The sequence below is a fragment of the Ostrea edulis genome, chromosome 3, assembly GCF_947568905.1.
Source record: "Ostrea edulis chromosome 3, xbOstEdul1.1, whole genome shotgun sequence".
In the NCBI taxonomy this organism is placed as follows: Eukaryota; Metazoa; Mollusca; class Bivalvia; order Ostreida; family Ostreidae; genus Ostrea; species Ostrea edulis.
The window spans coordinates 7,175,202-7,201,828 of NC_079166.1; the positions used below are offsets into that span (position 1 = coordinate 7,175,202).

General features: G+C 34.3%; 1 protein-coding gene and 3 long non-coding RNA genes across 20 annotated transcripts in view; 2 read left to right on the forward strand and 2 right to left on the reverse strand.

Annotated features, from left to right (window-relative positions):
• Positions 1-26,627, reverse strand: part of LOC125677395 (uncharacterized) — a 244,908-nt gene that overhangs the window by 61,300 nt on the left and 156,981 nt on the right. The window lies entirely within an intron of this gene.
• The window catches only part of LOC125661778 (uncharacterized), a 122,195-nt gene that overhangs the window by 42,135 nt on the left and 53,433 nt on the right, over positions 1-26,627 (forward strand). For 9 of the 17 annotated variants that reach the window (XR_008801665.1, XR_008801673.1, XR_008801669.1 and 6 more), the window contains 3 exons: positions 3,144-3,258; positions 8,934-9,036; positions 10,460-14,842. Coding sequence is in view for 4 of the 17 variants with exons in the window: in XM_056159850.1 (XP_056015825.1) it covers positions 3,144-3,182 (39 nt within the window). In the remaining 13 variants the exon portion in view is untranslated. Of the gene's footprint in view, positions 1-3,143; positions 3,259-8,933; positions 9,037-10,459; positions 14,843-26,627 lie in introns of those variants that run through there. The other 8 variants (XM_056159849.1, XM_056159850.1, XM_056159853.1 and 5 more) reach the window with 3 other exon arrangements.
• LOC125650917 (uncharacterized) lies at positions 20,959-22,964 on the reverse strand. The gene is made up of 3 exons (XR_008801679.1): positions 22,827-22,964; positions 22,106-22,256; positions 20,959-21,888 (listed from the first exon to the last, which is right to left on the reverse strand). It is a non-coding gene; the product is annotated as an uncharacterized LOC125650917 (long non-coding RNA).
• Positions 23,415-24,775, forward strand: LOC130053173 (uncharacterized). The gene is made up of 2 exons (XR_008801677.1): positions 23,415-23,554; positions 23,962-24,775. It is a non-coding gene; the product is annotated as an uncharacterized LOC130053173 (long non-coding RNA).

Consider the following 26,627-nt stretch of genomic DNA (forward strand, 5'->3'; position numbering starts at 1 on the left):
CCATAGCAACCCACTGTATTAAGCGACTCACTGTCGTATGTGACCATAAAAAGTCCCCCCCAAGAAGTTGCTCTATATATTGTACCTGTATTAAACGACCACCTGTCTTGATGTGACCAATGACCATGATTTTTAAAACCTTTTCGTGTATTTTCACGAAATTTTACCTTTATTTAACGACTGTACATTTTTCCATTACAACGCGATTAATACTTTTGATTTTGGTTGAGCCGACTATTCTGGGAATTATCGCCCCTACACTTTCGTTTTCAAATGCACGACTATTCTGGGAATTATCGCCCCTAACACTTTCGTTTTATAACGCATAGTTTGGCGGTGATCTTGTTTAGTAGGCCCTCTGAATTAATTTCCAGAATAATGACCAGAACTAGTGGCTCACTTCGAGATGTCCCGAATATTTGACACGTCCGAGTTCAAGACAGTTGCCTGCATTAGTTCAAAGCTTAAAAGATTTGCTGTGCATTTACAATGGATATGTTGATTTATTTAATGTTTCTCAAATTGAATAACATATTCCCAGCATGTATTGTACAAAAGGAGACACAACACTTCATCATTTGCTTTCTTACCACAAGTATTGCATTTTTAAGTTACACTGTACAAGTAGGCTATACATGATTGATTGATTAAATATTGTTTAACGTCCCTGTTGAGAATATTTCACTCATATGGAGACGTCACCAGAGCTGGTGAAGGGCTGCAAAATTTCAGCCTATGCTCGGCGCTTATGGCCTTTGAGCAGGGAGGGATCTTTATCATGCCACACCTGGTGTGACACGGGACCTCGGTTTTTGCAGTCTCATCTGAAGGTCCTTCATTTAGTCGCCTTCTACAACAGGCAAGAGGTACTGAGGACCTATTCTAATCCGAATCCCCACGGGACGGCTATACATAAATACTCTTTACAACAAAGTGTTTATAAGTTTTAGAAAATTTACATGCAGTTCATAAATGAGATTTAAATCTCATGTAAATGTGTAATATGAAATGCATGTTTATCATTTTTAAACAGATTAAATGTAATTTTTGATGAATAATAAATCATGATACAACACATTGTTTTCTAGATTTTTAACTACAGTGTATTATTAATTTTATTTTACAACTATTAAAACCGTACTTGATATTCTTAATGATAAATTCCAAATAGATGTAGTAATTTTCTCCATTGTACAAATTATTTGCGAAATTTTATCCATTAACTGCGGAAATAGGCAACCTGTATTAAGAGACCGCCTGTCATATGTGACCTTTTTTCCATTCTTCATTGGACAGTCTCTTAATACAGGTTTGACTGTACTTTAAAAAAAAAATCCCTGACCTATTCAATATCTTCTGAACTATTCAAGGTAATTAAGGCTTGCAGACCTTGATGTATTTGTGACCTTGACTTGGAAGTTGTCTACTTTTAATAAGAAAAAATCTTACCTACCAGGGTATTTAATATCTCCTGAAATATTTAAGATAAAGCTTTCATATTCTATATATATAGATTTCATATGGCAAGGTCTTTCATATCATACCATGATATTGTGACCTTGGTCTTATCCAGAACAGCAAGATCAAGTTAGTCATATTGGTGTTGAGGCATCCAGTATCATGTGAATTCATTTTCAGTTATGTTGTGATCTGGCCTTTGGGGCTACAGGGTTCGAAATTAACTTTTTCAAGCACTAGTCCGTTCGGACTAGTCACTATTGATGTTCACTAGTCCGCAAAGCATTTCACTAGTCCGTCCAGTATATCAAAAAATGATCTTCATTTTAATCAAACTAAACACATCACAGTTGCAAACAGTTCAATTTCTGACACCTATAGAAGAAAAAGAGACCACCATATTGAGTTAATCCTTTGATAAACGTCCATAAGTGCGTTCGAGATTGACGTTCCTGTTGTTTTGGTATTCAGACCTTAGAGTCACAGGAGTTCGAAATTTTATCAATAAAGTCAATAAAATTCACTCGATTGACCAAGTCATGAGCTATAGTGTTATGAACTACTGTGTTAGAGTCGCGAATGACGAGAACATGTGCATACAAACGTGCATGTTCTCGGACCACACTACTTGCAATTCTTGCACCTAGAACACGTTCTCGTGATGTGTACTCGGCGTTCGGAATCGGCAGGAATTTGACAATGTGTGCTCGTTCGAAGAACGGCGGTCTCAAACGCACTCCATGTGTTTGGAAGATCAGACTGTCATAGTCATGCAAACACCTGACCATGCAGGTAATCAACCATAAGTTCAAACATCTAAGAGACTCAGACAAATCTTGCTAAAATCTTTACCAATTCAAAATTGATTTCCGGATTTTCACTAGTCCGTACGGACTAGTGCTATAGAGAGTTCACTAGTCCGACATGTTTTCTACTAGTCTCGGACTTACGGACATGAGTTAATTCCTGGGCTATGTTTGGGAAGCAATATGAGGTCAAATTTTTTTATAAGAATAAAGATTGATAAAAGAAATCTTTAAAAAATCACAACACATGAACAATGACAGGGCCAAGATGACATAAGTGAACAATGTGGCCCATGGGCCTCTTATTAATTTCATCTCACTATTTCAGATAGCACACAAACACATGGTAGTAATTAATACTTTAATACTCTCTTTACAAGTGTGTTGGTAGGGAATGATAGAGTTAAGACTTGTACTCTTATATTGAATTTATCCTTGTTTATACTCAGAAGACAGCATGTAATTATTCACAAATATTTTTCATGGGGAAAGAATGCATTTAAATGACATTGAGTGACTAGCTTGGTCCATAAAATTAATAACTTAAAATATTGTTGAAATTTTCTAATTTTGCGATTTTGCAGCAAGAAATTTTTTTCAGTAGTAGTATGCAATGATAACTTTGACATATATTCAGAATCAAACTTACTTGACTTAAATGCAAGTATATATGATAGTGACAAGAAAGGTCTTCATGGTCCAAGGAAAGTACTGAGAAAAGGTCATATAAATGAACAACAAGTTGAGTACATGTACATGAATAACTTATCAAGAAATTTTTTTGGAACCACACTCCTCATGTTTTCTTTCAAGTTGTCAGGTAATTTTACTATAATTCCAGTTTGTGTAGTTACAATTTTAGTTCATATTTAAATTCAGAAACCAAGAAAGGGACTACTAGATGAGGAGAGTGAATGAGGTTCATCAATTGATGTTGATCCTGAAGCCATTAAAGAAATAAGCAGTGAGCTTCATTTTACCTGTAAGCCTAAAAGTAAGCTATTTGTTTAACAATTTCATTTGTTTCATTTTAATTAGCTTGCCTGAGCTAGCTTTTTTAATCGCTCATTGTCTATATAGATCATTCTGTCTGTTGTCCATTGAGAGGTTAATCTGTAATCTTTGCACATTCTCAACTTCTCCAAAACCACTGGGTCAATTTCTACCAAACTTGGTAGAGAGCATCCTTGACTGAAGAAGCTTCAATATTTATGCCCTCCTTTGAAAAAGAGGGAGCATATTGTTTTACACCTGTCTGTCTGTCGGTCGGTCTGTAGACCATGTGTTGTCCGCTCAATATCTTGAGAACCATTCACTTGATGATAAAGATATTTCATATGTGGGTTAGTTATGAGTAGAAGAGGATCCCTATTGTTTTTCAGGTCAAAGGTCAAGGGTCAATCTACTCTGGACATAGGAATATAATGTCCGCTCAATATCTTGAGAACCCTTTGCTTGAAAGACATCAAACTTGGCACACTGGTACATCCTAAGGAGTAGTGACCCCTATTGATTTTGAGGTCATATGGTCAAAGGTCAAGGGTCAAAATGGGCATAGGAATATACTGACCATTCAATGTCTAGAGAACCCTTTGCTTGACAGACATCAAACTTGGTACGCCAGTACATCTTCAGAAGAAGATGACCCCCATTGATTTTGAGGTCACATGGTCAAAGGCCAAGGGTCAAACTGAACATAGGAATATACTGTCCGTTCAATATCTTGAGAATCCTTTGCTTGACAAATATCAAACTTGATACACTGGTACATCTTCAAGAGAAGATGACCCCTATTGATTTTGAGGTCACATGGTCAAAGGTCAAGGGTCAAACTTGACATGGGAATATACTGTCTGCTCAGTATCTTGAGAACCCTTTTCTTGACAGACATCAAACTTGGTACACTGATACGACTTCAGGAGAAGACTACCACTATTGATTTTGAGGTCACATGGTCAAAGGTCAAGGGTTAAACTGTACATAGGAATATACTGTCCGCTCAATATCTTGAGAACCCTTTGCTTGACAGACATCAAACTTGGAACACTGGTACATCTTCAGGAGAAGATGACTACTAATTATTTTAAGGTCACATGGTCAAAAGTCACGGGTCAAATTGGACATAGGAATATACTGTCCGTTCAATATCTTGAGAACCCTTTGCTTGACAGACATCAAACTTGGTACACTGGTACATCTTCAGGAGTTGATGACCCCTATTGATTTTTAGGTCACATGGTCAATCCACTCTTGACATAGGAAGATATTGTGTGCTCAATATTTTGAATTGATGATACTACTCTCAATTAAATGATGTGTGTGTGTATAATCCTTTTCAATTTTGCACCATGGGGGGCATATGTGTTTTACAAAGATCTCTTGTTTATTTTATTTTTCAAAGGAAGGGTCATACCCCCTTTTAAGTGGATATAGTCAAAAATAAGTAAAAACGAGGTAAATCTTCTCAAGAATCGCTGGACTAGAAAACATGAAACTTACATGAAACCTTCCTGATGTAGCATCGATTCAAAGTTGTTCAAGTGATGACCCCAGGGCCACAATAGGGGAACAAGTTTTACTTTCAAATATATACTTATAAAAATACACCAGGGTTTGATATAGATGAAAAGTGGAGGATATGTACAAAGATATCTATTTACTTTAGTTAGTCAGAAAATGGAGTTTTAGTAGAAAGTAATCTGGGAAAAAATTTAAAACCCCTGCTGGATTCGAAATAGCTGCAGAACTGTAGCTCTCTGAAAAATTATTTTGACAGAATAGAGAGCTACAGATCCACCCCTTAGAAAAATCTTCGATTTACGGTGCACAAAAAGCTGTGCATGGTTGAGGCCTTATATCGTTGTATTCTTGTGTTGCTGTCTCATAAATTTAGTAGTAAAAAAAATCTTAACATATTTTCCTACTATACTTGTGTCCAAACATACCTTCAAATATTCATTAAAGCCCCATACGACCCGAAAACTCCCAGCTTCAAATGATTTCATTTGTTGACGTAGCCATGTTAGGTAGCCAGTCAGTTCGAATCCCAGTTCATTTCCATACTTGCACAATAATGTCTAGATGTGAACTAATATCCCCACAAATATTTTAGCTAAATATTTTAGATAGTATATCATCCTAGTTCCTTTAAATAATGATTATTCAAATAGCTAAACTCACGGCAATGCGGCTGTCATTAGTCTGATCCGATCTCCATCCCTGTCACATGGCCACACGAGTGTTAAGAACTTCTGTAGCATTTTCATTAATCAAGAGCTTATTTTACCTTTAGAAAAACTATATTTTTCAATTTCTATAAATTATTCGTTTTGATAATAAATGAAGAACGAATATATAACTTAAAACGAATTTTATGAATATATACCAACACAACAGGGTTCAAATTGACCCGGCTACCTCACATGGCTACGTCAACAAACGAAATCATTTGAAGCTGGGAGTTTTCTGGTCGTATGGGGCTTTAAAGGTCATAGGAGACGGTTTTTAACAATACCTTTTCTCTCCATAATTATCAACTTTATTTCATAGCCTCCTCATAAAAATGCCTTTTTAAGATTAATAACGATATGAACTCTAAGAAATTGAGATGCAAAGTTAGTTGGAATAGAAAATCGTTACCCGATTATCGTTCCTGATTTCCTGAATTTGTGACGTCATAAGAGACCACACTCAGATTTGTGAATCAAAACAGAAGCACACCCATAAACAATTTATTTGCAACTGGGGGAGTTTTTGAATGGGGAACCATAGTTTGTTATACAAGGATATCACTTTGAACTCATAATTAATGCAAATACCAGCCACATCGACGATTTTTCATCGGAGGACGAACAAGAAGATCGATCAAGGTCCTATTTATTACGAATAGGTTGAAATAATACTGACTGGTTAATGATAAATGTATGATAGTTTCAGAGTACATTCTCTGATGACAATAAGAGAAATATAGATAGTTATTACTTGCGCTATTTCTAACCCTTGCAGACACGGTGATGCAGGTTTTTTTCCAGGGGGGGTGGGGGTTGTTGTTGTTGTCAAATTGAAGGCTGACTGACAAAAAAGGTGGGCACCCCTCATCCCCCTTTGGTTTTATGTGTCCAAGTCCCACCCTGACTTGGATATATTTTATAGCCAGATCAGAATTTCCTTTGCACACATCGTGAGCGCCGTATTTTGAATTTATTGATTTTTACAAGTATTGTGTGCAGCTATTTTAGTTTAGCAGGTAAATATAATAATATTAAATATAAATGGCTTTAACATTCTTTTACAATTTTACAACATTCTTTTGTGTATAGCGACATAAAAATAACGGAGCAAATCAAAGATCTTATTTTAATCAGATTGGCTATAAGGGCTCTTTCTTGCGTATAATGGTTGAAACTGCATGGAAGCCAGAGGAAGAACAAATTCTTCGTCTGGACCAGTTATTGAAGTATTTGTCGAAAAATCCGAATGTCCTGACTGTTTTTGTAGGCCATGAGTTATGGACAAGTCAAACAGACAACTTTAGGTAGCCAAAGAATTCAGGTGTGCGGTCCAGAAAAACTAATTCAAACAGAATAAAACTTTCTAAACAGTTTTGGAATATGTTGAGTCATTGTGGGGTGTGGGACGATGATTGGTTCATAAGCTGTACATAGCCAGAAAATCTCCACAGTACGCAGGAACCCCGGTTGGAAACTGTATGTTTGCAGTCATACATCGTCGGATACTGGGTATCCGACGAAGGCAGTCAAACGGATATGTGAAAACTTAGAAAAAAGAATAATCTGCCTAATTTATCAATGGCCAAAGTTCTCATTTACACAAAATAAATTTATCGAGCTTTAATTTTATGTGTTGATTCATTAGATTTAATTATCAACGTTTCGATTAACCTGCACGTCAAGAAAAATGACTACCATGAATTTACAAAAACGTACAGGTAATGCAGGTAACACAGAAAACATCCTGTGTATTTGGGAAGGTATATACAAGCTAGCAGGGTTCCCTTGGGATTGGGGCTTCACACCTGCCTAAAATTAGTCCCGCCCTGAGGAAAACTGACCGGTTGTTCAAAATCCTTGGCCTTTAATTAACGTTATTTTTTGTTTTAAATTTTGACCCCAATAAGGAAACCAACGTGCAAATTAGTGCTTCGTTTGAAGAAGAAGAAAAATCATCCCCCAACTGTTGCATGACTGTAAAAATTGGTTTATTTCACCTAATATAAAAACTTGTAATTTCAATATCGCTCCACCATTTGCTTTGAACATTCTTTTTCAAACAGAAAAGAGTGGGGGGGGGGGGGGGGGGGGGGTCTGATAATGCAACTTTCAACATATAAAGTTAGACCTATTCATCTTCAATTTATTTACATGTACTTATATATTCAGAGAAAAAGATTCTGATCAGAAGAGCTTCATATGACTATTTCATTTCTAAACAAATCAGATCATGTTTATACTAAATTATGAATATCTGCACTACCGTCATCAGTCAACGTTTTGCAGGATTTTCTCATCTTAGCCGTGCTTGCAGTTGGTCTGTAGTCGAAAATAGTTACAACTGCATCTGGTCGAAGATTTAATTTCATAAACCCATTAGTTTTTGCCAAAGTAGAGTATATACAATAATGAAACTGATCCTCATCAACCCCCGTAATCACGTAAAATGATTGTCAAACAACCTCCAGTTCTGTGTTCTCTGTGTAGATTTCACACGTACCAGATCTTTCTAAACGTAGGATCATTTAGACAAAAGTATATATAGAAATACCTGACTTGCTACATTATCGTTGAATGTAATCACATTGAACATTTTGACGGCTAAACCCGCAGTTGTTAGTATAAACAAATACACATTTGCGTCAGGCTGGTCTCTTTTGACGTCATCAAAAAAGGGAGATAAGTCACCTTACTATTTTGATACTTCACACCACAGCAGTATTTGACGGTCTGTAGCGCCGGTTACCTTACGATTTTTTGTGAATGACATATTTACATATGTTAAGTAATTAAAGAAGAATTTAACACATTTTTGTGCAAAACAATTTTTTTTTTGAAAATCGTCTCCTATGACCTTTAATGAATATTTGAAAGTGTGTTTGGACACAAGTATAGTAAGAAAATATGTTGAGAATTTTTTGATACTAAATTTATGAGACAGCAACACAAGAATACAACAATATCAGGCCTCAACCGTGCACAGCTTTTTGTGCGCCGTAAATCGAAGGTTTTTCTAAGGGGCGGATATGTAGCTCTCCGTTCCGTCAAAATATTTTTTCAGAGAGCTACGTTTCTGCAGCTAGTTTCGAACCTGCAGTCTACATACAGATCAGCAAACAGCATGCTAATGCGAGCTAGGCGATGAACTTTGAAATGAATGGACAAAATTTATATTGCTGATAATCATATTTTCACTCATGGTTTGAAAGGAAGTCAACCATTATGACACTGTAGAGTACCCCCTTGAAACCATTACAGTGTTATGAAGAATCAATGGAGAAACTCTAATTTATGTGTAAATTGTATAGAAAAGTCACATTGTACTTTTGCTATATTGGTATGCAAGCAATATTGTGCTGCTTGAAGCATTTGGGAATTTCTTCAAATGAAAATAATCCTTAAAGTTTGTATTGTAAGAAACTGTCTTCTCCACATGCAGGTCAGCGGCACACTTGGACGGAAAAAGAGGACAGACTTGTAACAGTTTTTCACAGAGGAAATAAATGATGGAACACAAAAAGGAAATAAGGGAGCACTAAACAGTAAGAAACTTTTTAATATTAGTTTTTCACATATGAATGAATTTACTTAAATTAAATGATATACAATTTGTTCTTGTTGTTAGGCATAACAAATTACCATATTGACCCTTTCCTCACTTGTAACCAGTGCCCCCCAAATTTAAACATTTCAACTTCAATATGTTTTTGTTGTTTTTAGCGCACCTGAGCCAAAGGCTCAAGTGAGCTTTTCTGATCAAAATTTGTCCGTTGTCTGTTGGCGTCGTTGTAAACTTTTGACATTTTCATCTTCTTCTCAAGAACCACTGGGCCAATTATAAACAAACTTGGCCAAAAACATCTTTGGGTAAAGGGCTTTCAAGTTTGTTCAAATGAAGGGTCATGCCCCCTTCAAAGAGAAGATAATCTCAAAAATAGGGTTGCATCATTTAAAAATCCTTCTCAAGAACCACTGGGCCAAAGGAACTGAAATTTTCATGAAAACTTCCTGACATAGTGCAGATTAAAGTTTCTTCAAATCATGGCCTCCGGGTAGGTTGGGGCCACAATAGGGGATCAAAGTTTTACATTGAAATATATAGGGAAAATCTTTAGAAATCTTCTTTTCAAGATCCAATGAGCCAGAAGAGCTGAAATTCACATGAAAGCTTCCTGACATAGTGCAGATTCAATTTTGTTCAAATCATGGCCCCCAGGGGTAGGTTGGGGTCACAATAGGGGATCAAAGTTTTACATGAGAATAAATAGAAAAAATATTTAAAAATCATCTTCTCAAGAACCAACGAGCCAGAAGAGATGAGGTTTACATGAAAACTTCCCGACATAGTGCAAATTCAAATTTGTTCAATCATGGCCCCCGGGGGTAGGTTGGGGCCTCAGTAGGGAATCAAAGTTTTACATGGGAAATTGGGAATAAATAGAAAAATCTTTAAAAATCATCCTCTCAAGAACCACTGGGACAAAGGAGCTGAGATTTACATGAAAGTGCAGATTCAAGTTTGTAAAAATCATGGCCTCAAGGGGTATAGGTTGGGGCCACAATACGGACTAAGGTTTTACATGAAAATATATATGGAAAGTCTTCAGATATGGGCCAAGGTAACTCAGGTGAGCGATGTGGCCCTTTGGCCTCTTGTGTTTTTTGTTTTGGTCAATATTTGTGTCTATCAAAAAATTAGTGATTTTTAGATGATTTTAGTTTTACAACCTGGATTTAAATAAAACTAAAGCAGTGTTAAGATATATGAAAATGGAAGACTAGTTGTGATTTTGGATGAAAAATCGAAGGACAATGCAAGCTGAGATTTTAGATAATATTATTCATAAAAACCTTCATATCATATACTTTATTAGAAATTTAAAGTTATTACAGGTTGTTTATTATGGCATTTCATATTTAGCTGGGAGTATATCAGAGCAAGAACTATTTGCTTTTATTTTACAGTCAAAAATAAAATGAAGAGCTTTATTCAGCAATATCCAGAATTTCTTAAGGACTATGAAGTGTCTAAACAAAAATTCCTGATCAGAGTGAAACTTTTAAACTGCAGAAGAAGGAAAAGAGAGGTGTATTTCCACAATCTTGGAAACATTGCTCAGTAAAAAATTACATTATGGAGTCATCATTTAAAAAGTTGACAAAGTGAACATGTATTTCAGCTTTACATCTACAAGTTTCATGAAAGTTTAAACATGGGGTGTTGTTGGAGTGGTAGTACCTTTGTTCTAAGAAGCAAGTTGATTCAAAGCAGCACACTTTTTATCTAACAAACACAAGAAAACAACTACATGTTAAAAGCATCACAGATATTCTTTATCGCAAAGATCTTAATGGTGACAAAAAATACTTTTTTCTCAGTAGCGTATCTTTCAACAGCAGTCTTAGCAACACATCTACATGCCCTCATTAAGTTTTGTAAAGGTTTGAAATCTGGGTGTAGGTGGAGTGGTAGTACCTTTGTTCTACACTGGTCCACACACCACACACACATTTCAGACTCTTACATCCCCTTACACAAACAGCACTATATAAACAGTCTTTTCAGCAAAACAAATGCCAAGCTATTGTATATTTACCCAAAGGAACACAACTTACATTTCCAATTTGTGTATCTGAAACATGTATATCACCATGTCTCCATACAAAACGGCACTATTCTTTTCAGCAACACATTACCACCCAAGTCAATGTATGATGTACTGTCATGACATTGATAATAACTTCCAATGATATACATAGGCTAATGTATACAATTACATATTATATATTCTGGATGATCTAAATCTATAAATCTTTTAATTTATGAAATGTATTCCATTTCTTCTAAAAACATCTACATAATAATTTTTGCATGCTTTTCTACTTTGTACACATTTGTCCAAGTGGTAACAAAGTTATTTAACAAAGGCGAATTGCCTCTACATTTGCAACTATACACAAAGTATTTTAAATAATAATTAATCAAATTGATCATTTCATTTTCTGAGCTACCCAGCAAAAAGTTTTTTTTATCAACAACAATATTTACTGAAAAAAAATCCCTAAACCAGGACTGCACATTCTTGAAAAATAAAACAACATTTTCACAGTCATACACAACATGCTCTATTGATTCCTTTTGTTTTGCACAAAACGAACATAAATCGTTGTCTATTTTCTTTATTTTTAACAAAAATGATTTGTGATTAAAATTTTATGATTTATACGATATTGTACCTCTACATTTGTAGATATTTGTATCCTTTGTAATAGTAAAAACATTTTTATTAATTGTATTCCACTCTTCTTGAGAGATATCAAATTGTATATCCCACTTCTTTTGACCTGTAGGTTTTTCTTCACAATAATTAAAAATTTGGTAGTTTTTTCTTGTTTCTTTTAAAATACATGAAAGGGGCTATATGTAGAGGAATAGTAGGTTCTTGAACTTTTATAAACTGGTTTATTCCATTAACTCTCATTGCTTTCTTCAATGCTTGTCTTAAACCAGAAAATGAGATTTTACTTTATACATTTCCATGAATTGATTATAATTCATGGTATCTCCATTCTCATCTAACAATGAGTTAACTGTATATACATTATTTTCACACCATTCTTTCAGATATAAAGTTTTTCTATTTATACCTTTATGTTTTCATTGTACTATAAAACACTGTTAACCATAAGTTCAGAAGATTTTTTTTCTCAAAAAGAAAATACAAAAATTTCTCACAAAAGATACTACAATAACTATTTTTACAGCAGCACAAAAACATCCTGTAACAAAAGTCATTCAGCAACACATCTACATGCCCTCATTAAGTTTTGTAGATGTTTGAAATCTGGGTGTAGGTGGAGTGGTACAGTATATCCGCAACGTTATTCTTGACATGATAAACAATAGAGCACGATACACGCACGATAGGATAGGATACATGCACGATACGATAGGATACACGCATGATACGATAGGATAAACGCAAAACCTGATAAACGATCTTCACGATAAACCTGATATAAACGCAAAACATGATAAACGATCTTCATGATAAACGGAAAACCTGATAGGAATGTTGTAAATTTAGAAACGAGTTAGACAGAACGAAATTTTGATACCTACAACATAATTACATTATGTTGATAATAATATTGAAGGATTTCAATGTTCATTATATACCTACATTACGGACAATGCAGATTTTTTGTTTTCTGCGTTCTTGCAGTTGGCAAAATCTATAGGTAACTCAGGAAAACCGCGTTCTCATCGCGGGGTGACTATCAGTTACCTGTCCCCGTCGCGGTAACATTTGTTTAAAACATTGATCGATTTTGTACCATATAATTTCTTTCACCCAAGGTCGTACTTTTTATTATTATTATTATTTATGTTTTTTATGCCATCACAGCTAAAATAAAAAAAACTAAAATGCATACGGCATTGAATTCATTATTTGATATCTATATGAATTTTCTCAGCCAATGATTCTAAAACTTATATTGTACGTCACCTAATGTTTAATATATAAATTATACAGGGAATTCACTAAATGTAATATAATGTAGTGGTATCATGCTTCCGTAGCTCTCTTATGCTAATGTATATTACCTTGAATATGAAATAAAACCAAGTAATATTTTGTGTGTAGCGAGGAGGGGGTTATTTTGCATCAAGCTCTAAGTTCACGGCTCATTCAACATCTCAAGTTATTTTCATAAAAAAATCAACCGCACTACACCTGTTAGATATTTTTACACTATGAATGATAATTGATAGTCATAAGTAATTGGAACATAGTTATTTGAATTGATATTTTGTTAACAAAACATAAATAAACTGTTTAAAAAGCATAAACAAACCCCCGCTTGTTTTAAATTCACAATTTTGAAACTCTTAGTGTGTAAAAAATTCAAATAATCATCAAAACCAACATAAATTTCCAGTATCTACACGTACGACTATTGGTACATGTGTACATGTACAAAGTAAAAACAAAACAACGATGACAGCGGAATTGTGCCCATTTGAGCAGAATTTTGGGGGATGCAACACCCTTGCACCCTTTTAAAACTTAATCTTCTAATGGGTGAAATACAATGTCTCTGAGAATGTTAGCTGTCAAAACACGGGTGATACACAAAATCAGATATAAGGACGCGCACAAGTTCAGCAGTTGCTGTATAAGTAGCATACAAGTGAAAAAAATCGGAAGAAAAAGAACCATTATTAAAATATACATGTATGTGATAAACAATGTAATTTACTGATTTTTCCTTTCAAATCGGAACTCCCTATTTTTCTGTTAGTGTTAATTACCAATAATTGTTTCTAGACAAACAAGTGTTTATGAACTTCAGATGAAGGAGCTTTCAGATTTACTGTCCTCGGTTTTCTTGACAGACCACTGCCTACTTTCCAGACTACTTAGAATTAAATTGTGATAAATTTTCACTCTCTCTGGACAGACAAATACATTTAGCTCTTCTTCTGCCTTAAAATCGACAACTTTATGTCCTCCTTCAAATATACCGTCTTTCCTCGATTCCTAAAAATAGCTTCTTTAACAAAACGAATAAAGGTTTCGGAAAGTATCATACTTTTTCATTAGATTTTATATACGATCCCGATAGTTTCCGAAGCTACACCATAAACGATTTTCACGATAAACGGAAAACCTGATACACGCAAAACACGATAGACCTGATAAATGCAAAACATGATAGAAAACAGAAAACCTGATACACAATAGGATAGGATACACGCACGATACGATAGGATACACGCACGATAGAGCACGATAGGAATGTCAAGAATAACGTTGCGGGTACTGTAGTACCTTTGTTCTACACTGGTCCACACACCACACTCACATTCCAGACTCTTATCTAAAACTCATCACATCCCCTTACAGAAACAGCACTATCTAAAATATCTTCTCAGCAACATGACCACTCAAGCTAGGACAGATTTTCACCTTATATACACAAAAAACCCACATTCATGTAATTGTACCCAACACAAGAAAGAACCGAGAAAGATTGAAAAGGTACTATCCTAACCAACCTACATCACCTCGCAGAAACAGTGCTTCATTTATGTCCTGAGGTAAACACGAACTACAGTCACAAGCCTCCAGGAGATGATCATGGACTTCAAGCAGTGACCAGAGTTGACCAAAGACTACATCCACTAATTGCACAGATTTGACCATAGACTACAACAAGAAGTACATAGTAGTTGACCATGAACAACAATCACAAGCAGCCAGTGGAGGAAGGTAAACTATAGCTGGATGGACTACAATGGATGTCTACAATGGACCACCATGGACCTAAAAAAAATAGTCGGTATTTAATTTGTTTTGTATGTTATATGATATATCTGTACAGTGCATACACTGTACATGAAGTACTCGCCTAATGCAATAGTTATACAAGTGTAACCATCAAATCAGCATTTATTCATAATAGAATTCCAGTCTTTTTGTCTATTTTGTCTTTAATCCAGATTATTCTATATATGTAAGAAATGTGATTAAAGCCTGGTTTACGTTAACTACGATGACCGTCCGATTAATTTATGTATGAATGTCCATGAGATTTATAGAGCATTGTAAGAGGCCATGGTGTTCATGTTTACATTAAATATGGACATCTGTTATCATGACATTGTTTGCAGCTCCTCCAAAGAGGTCAGGTTAATCCATACATTGACTATATGGAAATTATTTTAACATTGTGCATTTTATGTAATAGTCTCTGCTAGATATCCACAATTCTCTCTTGGAAATTGTATGGAGCCCTCACGACTCTCGTGCTATAGGCTGTGCGAAGTCAGTTCTTGAAAACTTCCAACCAACAAGACAATAGGTCCTGCCAGTTAGACATACTGCTTACACTGGATATGCAAATTGGATGTAGTTTATTATAAACTATAATGGAATACTGCAAATTATGAGAAAATAAAAATTTCCATGATCAGGGCAATTCTGTGAAATGACCATGGAGAGATTGTGGAATACATTGTACGTCATGTGCACAGGCTATGCACTTACGATTCTTAAAATTTTGAAAACTTTAAACTTAACAATATCATAGAGGCCACAGAGTTCGTAATTCCGGATGAAAATCTCGCATTTGCCACCAGCCATCGCATGGAAACCAGACAGCATTGTATATGGACAGAATCTATGGGAATATCAAAGGACAAATTTATGTAAACCAGGCTTTAGATGTGAATTCATTTTATTGATAGACCATGTATGTTAAACTTCATCAAAAATGTTATGACAAAGACTTTAGGCCATTTGTTACTGCAACGTAGGGAGTTTGTTATAGATGTATTTAATTTCATGTTGGATTAGATATCGTAATTTTTCGTGCCTGGGAGAAAACAACGAAATTGCTTGTTTCACTCTTTTGATAGAGAAATCATGCTTCATAAGAGGTGTTTTAAAGAACCATTAATAAAAATGTTGGTGTAATGAGCTACCTTAAGCATACTTTACCAGTCGTATAACTTTGATACAAAATGGCAGTTAAATTGCTTTTGATATTACATACACAGATAGCATAGGAATCACTGTGCATTATTGGTATATCACTACATTCTTCATACTTGCATGACTACTATGGCTTGTAACCATAAACAAAAACAACTTCCTGTACAATCATTTTTTATGCCCCCCGCCACAACATGGTTGGGGCATATAGTTTACCCTTTTCCGTCCTTCTTTCGGACTTTTTTTTCTAAATGCCTAGAGATATTGAATTGATTTTTAGTGTGCAGGTGTAAATTGATGAGTTACAGATTTAGTTTGAGTTTTGTTCTGGTTCCTAGATTTTTGATGGAGTTGTGCCCCCTTAACTTAGAAAAATTACTCTTACAACCAGTTTTCTGGACTTTTTTATTGCAATTGTTTGTCGTCCATCGTGTGTTAACAATTGAACATTTTTAACTTCTTCTTGGTAACTACCAGTGCAATTCTTTTCAAATTTGGTTTGAAGCGTCTTTGGGACAAGGGGGACATAAATTGTAAATTTCAGGACTCCAGCACCCCTGGGGCCTTAGGGACGGGATAAAAACTGCCCAAATTGACCAATTTAAAAAAAAACTTCTTCTCAAGAACCGCACATGTGTAAGAAAAACTAAATGCATGATGATGTAGAGCAGGAAGGCCTCTACCAAAATTGTAAATTTCATGATCCCCAGGGTAGGGGTTTTGACCAAAATTGGCATATAGTGTTTAATGTGTAAAACACTTAAATAACATTTTCTTTAGTGCTATTGATACTTTATTGAAACTAAATGGATATTTAGAAAGAACAGGTAGTCCTTTACCAAAATTGTAAATTTGATGATCCCAGAGGTAGGGGTTTTGGTATCGGAGTAGGGCCAAAATGGTCAGTTGTTAAATTGGGTGAACAATAGACATTTTTAACTTCTTCTTGATAACTATCATTCTAATTATTTTCAAATTTGGTATGAATCATCTTTGGAACAAGGGAGACATAAGTTGTAAATTTCAGGATACCTGCATGCACCCCTGGGACCTTAGAGGCAGGGTAAGAACTGCCCAAAACTGACCAATTTTCAAAAATCTTCTTCTCTAGAATCACACGTACTAACGAAAAACTAAATGCATAAAGATATAAAGCAGGAAGGTTTCTACCAAAATTGTAAATTTCATGATCCCCAGGGTAGGTTCTGACCCCAAGGTGGGGCCAACGTAGTATATAGTGTTTATTCATTTCATGTGCACAACAATTCAAGCATGCATATGGTCCTTCCTTTATGCAATATTATTTAATTGTGATTTCCCGCGTTTGCAAGGGATTTCATCTAGCATATTATTAACTCATCTGAGCTGAAAGCTCAAGTGAGCTTTTCTGATCGCCTATTTTCTGTCATCTGTCTGTCCATCTGTAAACTTTTCACATTTTCGTCTTCTTCTCCAGAACCACTGGGCCAATTCCAACCATAATTGGCCAAAAACATCCTTGGGTGAAGGGCTTTCAAGTTTGCTCAAACGAAGGACCATGCCCCCTTCGAAGGGGAGATAATCACAAAAATGCAAAAATAGGGTGGCATCATTTAAAAATCTTCTCAAGAACCACTGAGCCAGAGGAGCTGAAATTTACATGAAAACTTCCTGACACAGTGCAGATTCAATTTTGTTCAAATCATGGCCCCCAGGGGTAGGTTGGGGCCTCAATAGGGGATCAAAGTTTCACATGGGAATAAATAGGGAAAATCTTTAAAAATCTTCTCAAGAACCACTGGGCTAGGAAAGTACAAATTTACATGAAAGCTTCCTGACATAGTGCAGATTCAAGTTTGTAAAATCATGGCCCCTGGTGGTAGGATGGGGCCACAATAGGGATCAAAGTTGTATATGCGAATATATAGGGAAAATCTTTAAATATGGGCCAAGGTGACTCAGGTGAGCGATGTGGCCCTTGGACCTCTTGTATTATGTAAAGCCTTTCATCAGTGTATACACTTTTGAGGGCATTGAGGATTTAAGAACACATTTTATTTTATACTGTTGCTATTAGAATTTAGCTTAGATATTCAGAACAGGATTTTGTTTTTAGATTTCATATCCCTTGGGACTAGAGATACTTTTAACTAGACAAGTAATCAGTTGACCGATAAGGCTTGTGGGTCTCTTGTTGATGGAGTTGTGCCCTGTTTGAAAAATTAATGTTAGGACCAGTTTTCTGAAATTTTTCTAAATGCCTTGAGATATTGAACTGATGTTTTGTATGCAGGTGTATATTGATGTCGAGTTACAGATCAAGTGTGAGTTTTGCTCCGGTTCGTTGATTTTTGATGGAGTAGTGCCCCTTGAACTTAAAATTTTTAGACTTTTTTCTATATGCTGTGAGATATTGAACTGATTTTTTGTATGCCTGCATGCAGATGTGTATTACTGAGTTACAGATCAAGTTTGAGTTTTGTTCCTTTTCATTGGTTTTGATGGAGTGGTGCCCCTTTAACCTAGAAAAATTAATTAATTTATTTTATGACTGTTAAAACATATGAAGGCTTATTGTTGAAATCTTCATTTCACTAAATGTGTGTAACATACAATCTGAATACCACATTCAATGCTATACTTTGATGAATTTCCTACATTTGAATTTACTGCAGGTGAGGCAATTCGTGCCATGCCAAAACATCTATTTAATATTAGATTAGCAATTTAAGTTAAAGGAATCATAATGTGTACTGTTTGAGAATGATTTTAAGAAGGAAAGATTTATTAGTCATGTGAAAGTTTAACTAATCTTGTTAAAGTTATATTGTGAGAAGATAAGGTTTTTACCAATGTTTGTACAGTTTCTGTACAGTACACATTTTATATTACTCATTATAATGTACCATGCAATTATGTAACTGTACATGGATACTTTAAAATGAGCTACAATGAGCCCAGAGGTTCTGGGTGAAACCCCTGCCTAAGAGCAGATAATACAGTTGATGGAAACTTCCAATTAGTTGATACCTAATATTAGATTTGATTGGAGATCAAATGTTAAAGTAATTATATATATCACTGAATTTGTGCAAATTTAGGTATCAATATATTTGAAAAAGGGTTTACGTTATAAAGCAATTGTTAGTTTAAATATTTAGAGACTATTTATAGAATATGAAAATCATATAAGAATTTTTTTAAAAATGTGGGAAAGCTTTTTTGCATTGATAAATAGATATTAAAAAACATAATTATGAAATATAATGAGGAAATGGATTACAATACCATGCAGATTATTTTTAAATTGAGGAAACTTAGTAATCCACATCTGTTCACATAGTCCAATATTCATCACTTTTCTACACTACAAATATTTGTCAAGGTGTACACTTAAACAAAACCTAGTAATTAAAGAATCCTTAAGGTAACTCCATACTTGCCTGATAAAAGTATAGAATTTATTTGTATTTGGTTAAAACTAATAAATTGTCAAAGAAAATATATAGGTTATTGCACTTTTTAAGATGTGAGACATACATAATGCAGCATAATATGATACAAGTCTACTCTTGGACAGTAGCACTTGAAAGCAAAAGGGTTCATGATCTAAATGCATTCAATTTGATGATAGCATAAAAAATCTATTTAGATAGTGTGATCATGTCGAAGCATATACATCCATATTATTAGCAAACATCCAGTTGAAAAAAACATTACCTGCAGGTCTAGCTGTTATACAAACTACATAATATGTAGAGCCGGGGGAGGGAAAACAGAATTCTTTTAAATGTGGCCTAAACAGAATCGTAAATATCAACATCAGAAAATTGTAATTATCCTTAAATAGCATTTTCAAAATTTTATAAAAAGTGGTAATAATATATATGATATTATTCATATCAATTTCATGAAACTATTTCTTTTCAAAAATATTTTTTAAGAATGTTTCTGAAAAATAAATAAAATCTATCACATAATGGACTTGATAAAGGAATGAATGAAAACAGAGTTATTGCCCTTGGATTCAATATTTTGAACCATATATCATATAGGATATAACTTAGAATTTTTAGATGTTTAACAAGATTTTTTTTTACAATACCTATCAGAAAGGACTGAACAAAATTTATGTTCTTATCATGCTTAAATCTATTGATGTTCTATGAGGATGGAACTACTTTAAATGTTAGTTGTCAAATGGTTTGCACACAAAATAGAAAAATGGTATACTAGTACTTATTTTGTTAATCGTAAATTTTAAATGGCTTAATGTTTCCTGCTGCTGGGGGACTCATGGCCAAAAGTGTCCATGGTATCGATCAATGTTAGTAAAACAAAACCACATATTCAGTTCACCTGAACTTACAAGTATTATATTCTTTAAAAATATTTTGTTATTTTATGATGCTGATTTTAGTGTTTCTACTGTTTGTTGTCAGGTGTCTGTCATGTTTCTGTACAACTTTTCATCAAGTTTATAACTCCTTCCAGAAAATGGCCATTTTCTGGCAGTCCTATACTGTAAATATATTATATTTGGCATATTGTTTTGGTACTTTCTGTCAGTCTGTCCATCTGTAGTTGAAACCATTTCTGAAAGGATGAATGTATATTGTTTGATGTCCCGCTTGAGAATATTTTCATTCATATGGAGACATCACCATCTCTATGGTGCCACACCTGCTGTGATACAGGACTTTGGTTTTTGCGATATCATCCGAAGGACCACCCCATTTAGTCGCCTCTTATGACAAGCAAGGGGGTACTAAGGACCTATTCTAACCCAGATCTTTAAGAAGTATACTACAGCATCATAATGGCTGACTGATCCCATACCGAAAAAAACTATAACTAAGTTATAACTTTGTAACTAAGAAAAGTTACAAAAAAGTTATAACTAAGTTATCGGAGTTTGGAACCACTTCTTCAAATAAAGTTATACTTTACTTATAACTCGGGTACAAAAAAGTTATACTCATGTATAAGTTATCATCTTTTATTTCAACATGAATACAACAAGTGCATAAAAGTTATCAAAAAGTTATACTTCAAAAAAGTTATACTTCACAAAAGTTATCAAAAAGTTATACTTAAGTTATGGAAAAGTTACAAAAAAGTTATACCCAACAAAAATTGTGGAAAAGTTACAAAAAAGTTATACCTGACAAAAGTTATGGAAAAGTTACAAAAAAGTTATACCCAACAAAAGTTATGGAGAAAGTTACATAAAAGTTATACCCGACAAAAGTTATGGAAAAGTTACAAAAAAGTTATACCCGACAAAAGTTATGGAAAAGTTACAAAAAAGTTATACCCAACAAAAGTTATGGAGAAAGTTACATAAAAGTTATACCCGACAAAAGTTATGGAAAAGTTACAAAAAAGTTATACCCGACAAAAGTTATGGAAAAGTTACAAAAATGATGGGGATAATAAGACATTACCGATTATAAACAGCGACTATTATTGGTATATTAATTTCATTTATAAAGGTGGCCGAGTGGTTAGAGCATCGCGCTCCAAATCACATGGCCTCTCACCTCTGTCGGCGCGGGTTCGAATCCCGCTCGCGCCGGTAAGTGAGAAAGTTTCCCAGTTTACTTTCGGAAGGTCGGTGGTCTCTTCCAAGGTACATTGTATCTGGGTTCTCTCTTCCAACATCAAACAATCAATCATTTATAAAGTTTGGCACAAAAATATAAATAAAATATTCATCACTAACTCTTTGTACATATTATCACATTAAAAATTGGACAATCCCTTATGAAGGGAATCCCATATATATATATATATATCTCACATTACTGAATGTATAAAAGCTAGGTCTGTTTCATGTTCTGGAGGCTGACTTGGGAACTAATCTTGGTCCTCATCGAAAACTTGACAATGGCCTCTGAATCCCGGCATCGTCTTTAAATAAAAAAGAAAATACTCTAGTAACTAACTGTCATTGATTCTCCAATTTAAAAGATGGATGTCAGAAATTACAAGTTTTTTTGTTTTCACCTTTTAAATACATCTTCACAAATTGAAAGAAATGTGGGCGACTGATTATTCTTATTCGAAGTTAAACAATTTGTTATTAGTGTTATATAAAGAATTTATTAATTAGATTATAATCTCTTACCAGGAATAGTGTTTAAAATGGTCTTTTCATTTGCACCAGTTAGGTTCCCCTTCCTGAAAAGTTCCACTTGTTTGTTTTTTTTTGGCTTATATAAAGCTTGTATATCTTTGGGATAAATGTAGATCCCACTACCAGGCATCAGCTCCATCATCTAGAATAAGAAAAAGAAGCCAAGATAAAAGAAAATCACAATCCATTTATTTCAAAGCTTTAATATTATTATTAAAAATTAAAAAAAAAAAAGACTCAAAAACTTTTTTAACCTCCAGTTAACATTTTTTTTATTACTCATTCAGAAATTTTCTTATCTAATTTATAGCTTTTTTAACTTCATGTGAATAAAAAAGAATTTTCTCCCTACTTTCCTACTCGACCCTTTTTATCCCTAGTCGGGAGAGGCCTAGAGGGCAAGCAAATATTTTCTTAAAGATATAAATATTTTTTTCAGTTTTAGGGAAGGGAAATTCTATACTATTATAAACACATTTTCTTATTTCTAAATCATGTAAATTTTCATAATCGTACTTTTATTATTTAAAAATGTTTGTCCACATAAGAACATGTATTTTGTCAACAAAATGGAGGGAATCAAGAAGGGCTAATATGTAGGACTGTATAGTCCAACTGCAGTTTTAATTATCCTCAAGTTAAAATAAACTTAATACATTCTGACAAAATTTGTGTAAATATTGTAAACAGAAACTTGCTTGAAAAGGCCTACCTAAGATCTTGGCGGGATGCACGCCAGAAAAGCCATGGCAGCTGGCTTTCACCAAATCCCCAACTTTATACTGGCAAAACTCCTTTCTTGGATCTTTGATGCGTGATATGGTTATGATGCTGACCTTTTCTTCCTCTATCCACTCCATAAGGGCATACATGGTTCGTTGAACAAAGTAATAATAGAACCTTTCAACTTTCACCTTCTTGAACCGACGCTATCTTGTTTGAAAATGGAGAGCGGAGCCGATTTGACCAATCAGCGATTAGAGGAAATACCGGAATCAAGGAATTCAAAACCTTTATGACTTCAAATGATTAAAAATCGTAAAGTATATACGTGAGATTTTTTTTAGTTATTCATCAGTTTTGCTGAAATTGATCAGGAACAATCAAACGTATTTTTATTTTTACGTAAATACCCGATTCGCACACTTCCGGTTATTCCGGATGTAAACGAAGAAGGCGCCATTTTAAAAACAAAGATTGAAATAAAAGCGAAACACTCGTCACTGCTCCGAAGCTATGTACCCTCACAAACGTGGTAGCTACCAGGTTTTCCATGCCGATAAGTCTAATCCAACACTCAAAGTATCCCTTTGGCGAATGCAACAAGGAAAAGACACCATTTCATCAGAAAATTTCGACAATCGAAGTGTGGCGTGTGAAACTGCTGGCCCTGTCGCCATTATGATTATCGATGCCTTTCATGAGAAATCATTTAACCAGGTTAGTTTTCGTTACGATTGTGTACCGTAACTGTTGATGTAGTTGAAAGGTAACAAGTTCCTAGATTTCGTTTTATGCATTATATTCTGATGCTTGTAAATGATCCAATATTCATAATCGTAAGTTACAAGCCCGGCATGTAGCCATTATTTTATTTATTACATTTTATTTGTGAATTTTTATTTCCCCTCAGAAATGACTTCAAATTGTAAAATGTTTAAATGCAATGTCAAGCAGATTTATTTACTTATTTCTTTTTTACGTCATCAGTCACATTGTGATTTATAGATATCAGGTTATATGATCGATATATATATAATAGCCTATCAAATGACATGTTGCACCGAACATTATATGGAAACATTTGTGCTATTTATGTACTTTTACAATATTTGTTTTGTTTTTAGTTGCTTCAAGATGTTGCTGAAGAACCTGCTTTCTTGCCATATCATATATGTTGACGGAGATTCAGAATGAGACAAAGAGTTTGATATATGATCCTACACCTGACAGAAAAAGTTGAGGATCTTGGACCACTTTGGTGCTCATCTTGTTTCTATTTTGAGGATTGTAATGGATAATTGAGATGCCTTTTCCATGGCATCCAACATATTGAAACCCAAATAGCATTTGCGGTTTGTGTTCATCAGCAGCTACTGACGTTGTCCCAAGCTCTGAAGTTTGACAGCAGTGAAAGGGAACAGACAGGGTTGCTGTTATTGGAGCCTATGTAAAAGACCTTTGAAATCTGAGGAACAAGCAGTCCTTTTGACCTTAGCGGGAGAGTAGGTCCGTGTGGTTTTCTTCAAAAGACTACTTGTGGACGAACAGGTTGAGACAACAAAATAATTCGATTCAAGGAAACGTTCATTGGGAGATTAGAAACTTTTGTTAAAGTAACAGGACATGACTACAAATGAAAAACTTTGTTTTGTTTTCACAGTTCCTAACAGGATTGAACAGGAATATAACATGAACATGTTCAATGTCCAGAACAGAGACATCATTTAACAGTCATACCTTGTTTTGTGTCACATTTACCAATGAGATTTGAATATAGAAATATTTTTTGATACTTTTTTTGGAAAAGACGTTTTTATATATATGCCTTAATTTGATTTTGATAGACTATGCATACCTAAATTGATGAATAGTGTCTCTTTTAACATGGAACAGAAGTCCATATGGACTTATTTTTAATAAATACTGTGACATATCTCATACATGTGTTCAGTTCATTATTCGTTTCAATTAAACAATTTGACCTGCCATTCTCCATAAATAGCACCTAGTGGTAATTGATCAACAATCATCATACATGGTGTTTTGAATTCTCACGGGTTGTATCAGCGTATAAAGTTCATTAAAAATATAATATATAGAATGTTTTATTGATCGCACAATGCATTTATTATTCTATAAGTAAGGATCCTGGATTTTGTAATTTTTCCATGCAATTTCTGATCAATTCCTTAATCATCCCCCCAAAAGAAAAAGATTTAAAAATTCAACATTGAAATTTCCCTCTGACTAGCTTTTTTGTGGCAAAATAAGAAATGACACAGTTCACTGAAGTGTTTGAAAGTGAATAATCACTAAAAATTTACATAAGTCAATCCAGTTAAAGACCCAATTTTAAGATAATGCCCCAAAATTGTAAACTGCCTGTCAATCAAACATTTAACAATAGATCTCAGGTGGAGGGACATCTGCAGACACTGGTCTCCAGCTACCCCAGAGAGGTGTTTTGATAACAATAACAGCCAGTATCTACAGGCATTCTTTAGATCTTGAGGAAGCCCAGTATACCAGAGTTTTGATAGCATTGACCTGTCCACAACTGCTATTTTCTTGTAATTCAATTGTTTTTAAAAAGACCTCTGAACACTGGAATTTCAATAGTATTTTCCCCCCCCTTTATATACATGTATTATAAATTACACAATCAGAAATCAAACAATAATTTGCACAATAATTTCTAAAACTTATAACTTATTGAAATAATTTATGTCATGAATTTTTTATACCTCTATATTTATAACAGAAATTATTCATTGAGTCAATGACTGAGAGAGAGGGGGTGGGTGTAGAATGTGTGTCATCTACCCTTACATGTAGGAATACAACCTACACTATGACCACAGAAACTGCAGAGGTCCCTGAGACAGGTCCTGTGTATATCAAGACAGCATGGACAGGTAGATTTCTACCATGTTTTGTCTGTATTTCTTAGAGTGTCATGGGATATAGCAATTAACACCTTGGTAGACCCTGGCCACTCCAGGTAAATAACATCTGTTTAGATTGGGCTCCACCTACATTTTCACAGACCAAAGGGTCATGAGATAGGTCTTTAACATTCAGTTAATTACTATGAAAGTGTCAAAAAGTATTGGTACCCCCCACCCTCAAATGACAAAGTCCCAAAACTGGTACATAAATATTGGATATGCTTGAAAATGGCTAAGTCCAGAAAAGTTACATTTTAGTTATACATGAAAATGACAAAGTTCAAAAAGTTACACTTTAGTTATACATGAAAATGACACAGTCCAGAAAAGTTACATTTTAGTTATACATGAAAATGACAAAGTTCAAAAAGTTACACTTTAGTTATACATGAAAATGGTTAAGTCCAGAAAAGTTACTTTTTAGTTATAACTTTTTTGTACCTCAAGGCCTAGGTATAATTAAGTTATACTTTAGTTATAACTTAGTTATAACTCATTTCGGTATGGGATCTTTTAAACATGAATGAAAATGTAAACATCAGCAATATTTGTAATACTATATTCCTTTAAAATTTTGCCTTAAGCTGGGTATAGCTCAGTCAGTTGATGTGTCGATCGACTGCTGATCTGTAGATTGCGACAGATACATATATAAACAGGGATAAGCAACTCCTACAGTGGCATGTTTACAACTTTAAATATGTGACGGTCCCACCTATAAATTCTTAATTCCTATTTATTGGTTTGATAATGAAGTTGTTGTTGATTTAAGTTTATTTCACTCCTATCATAAATTGGAATTTAACCTAGCATACATGTGTAACAAGTTTTGATCAACAAAT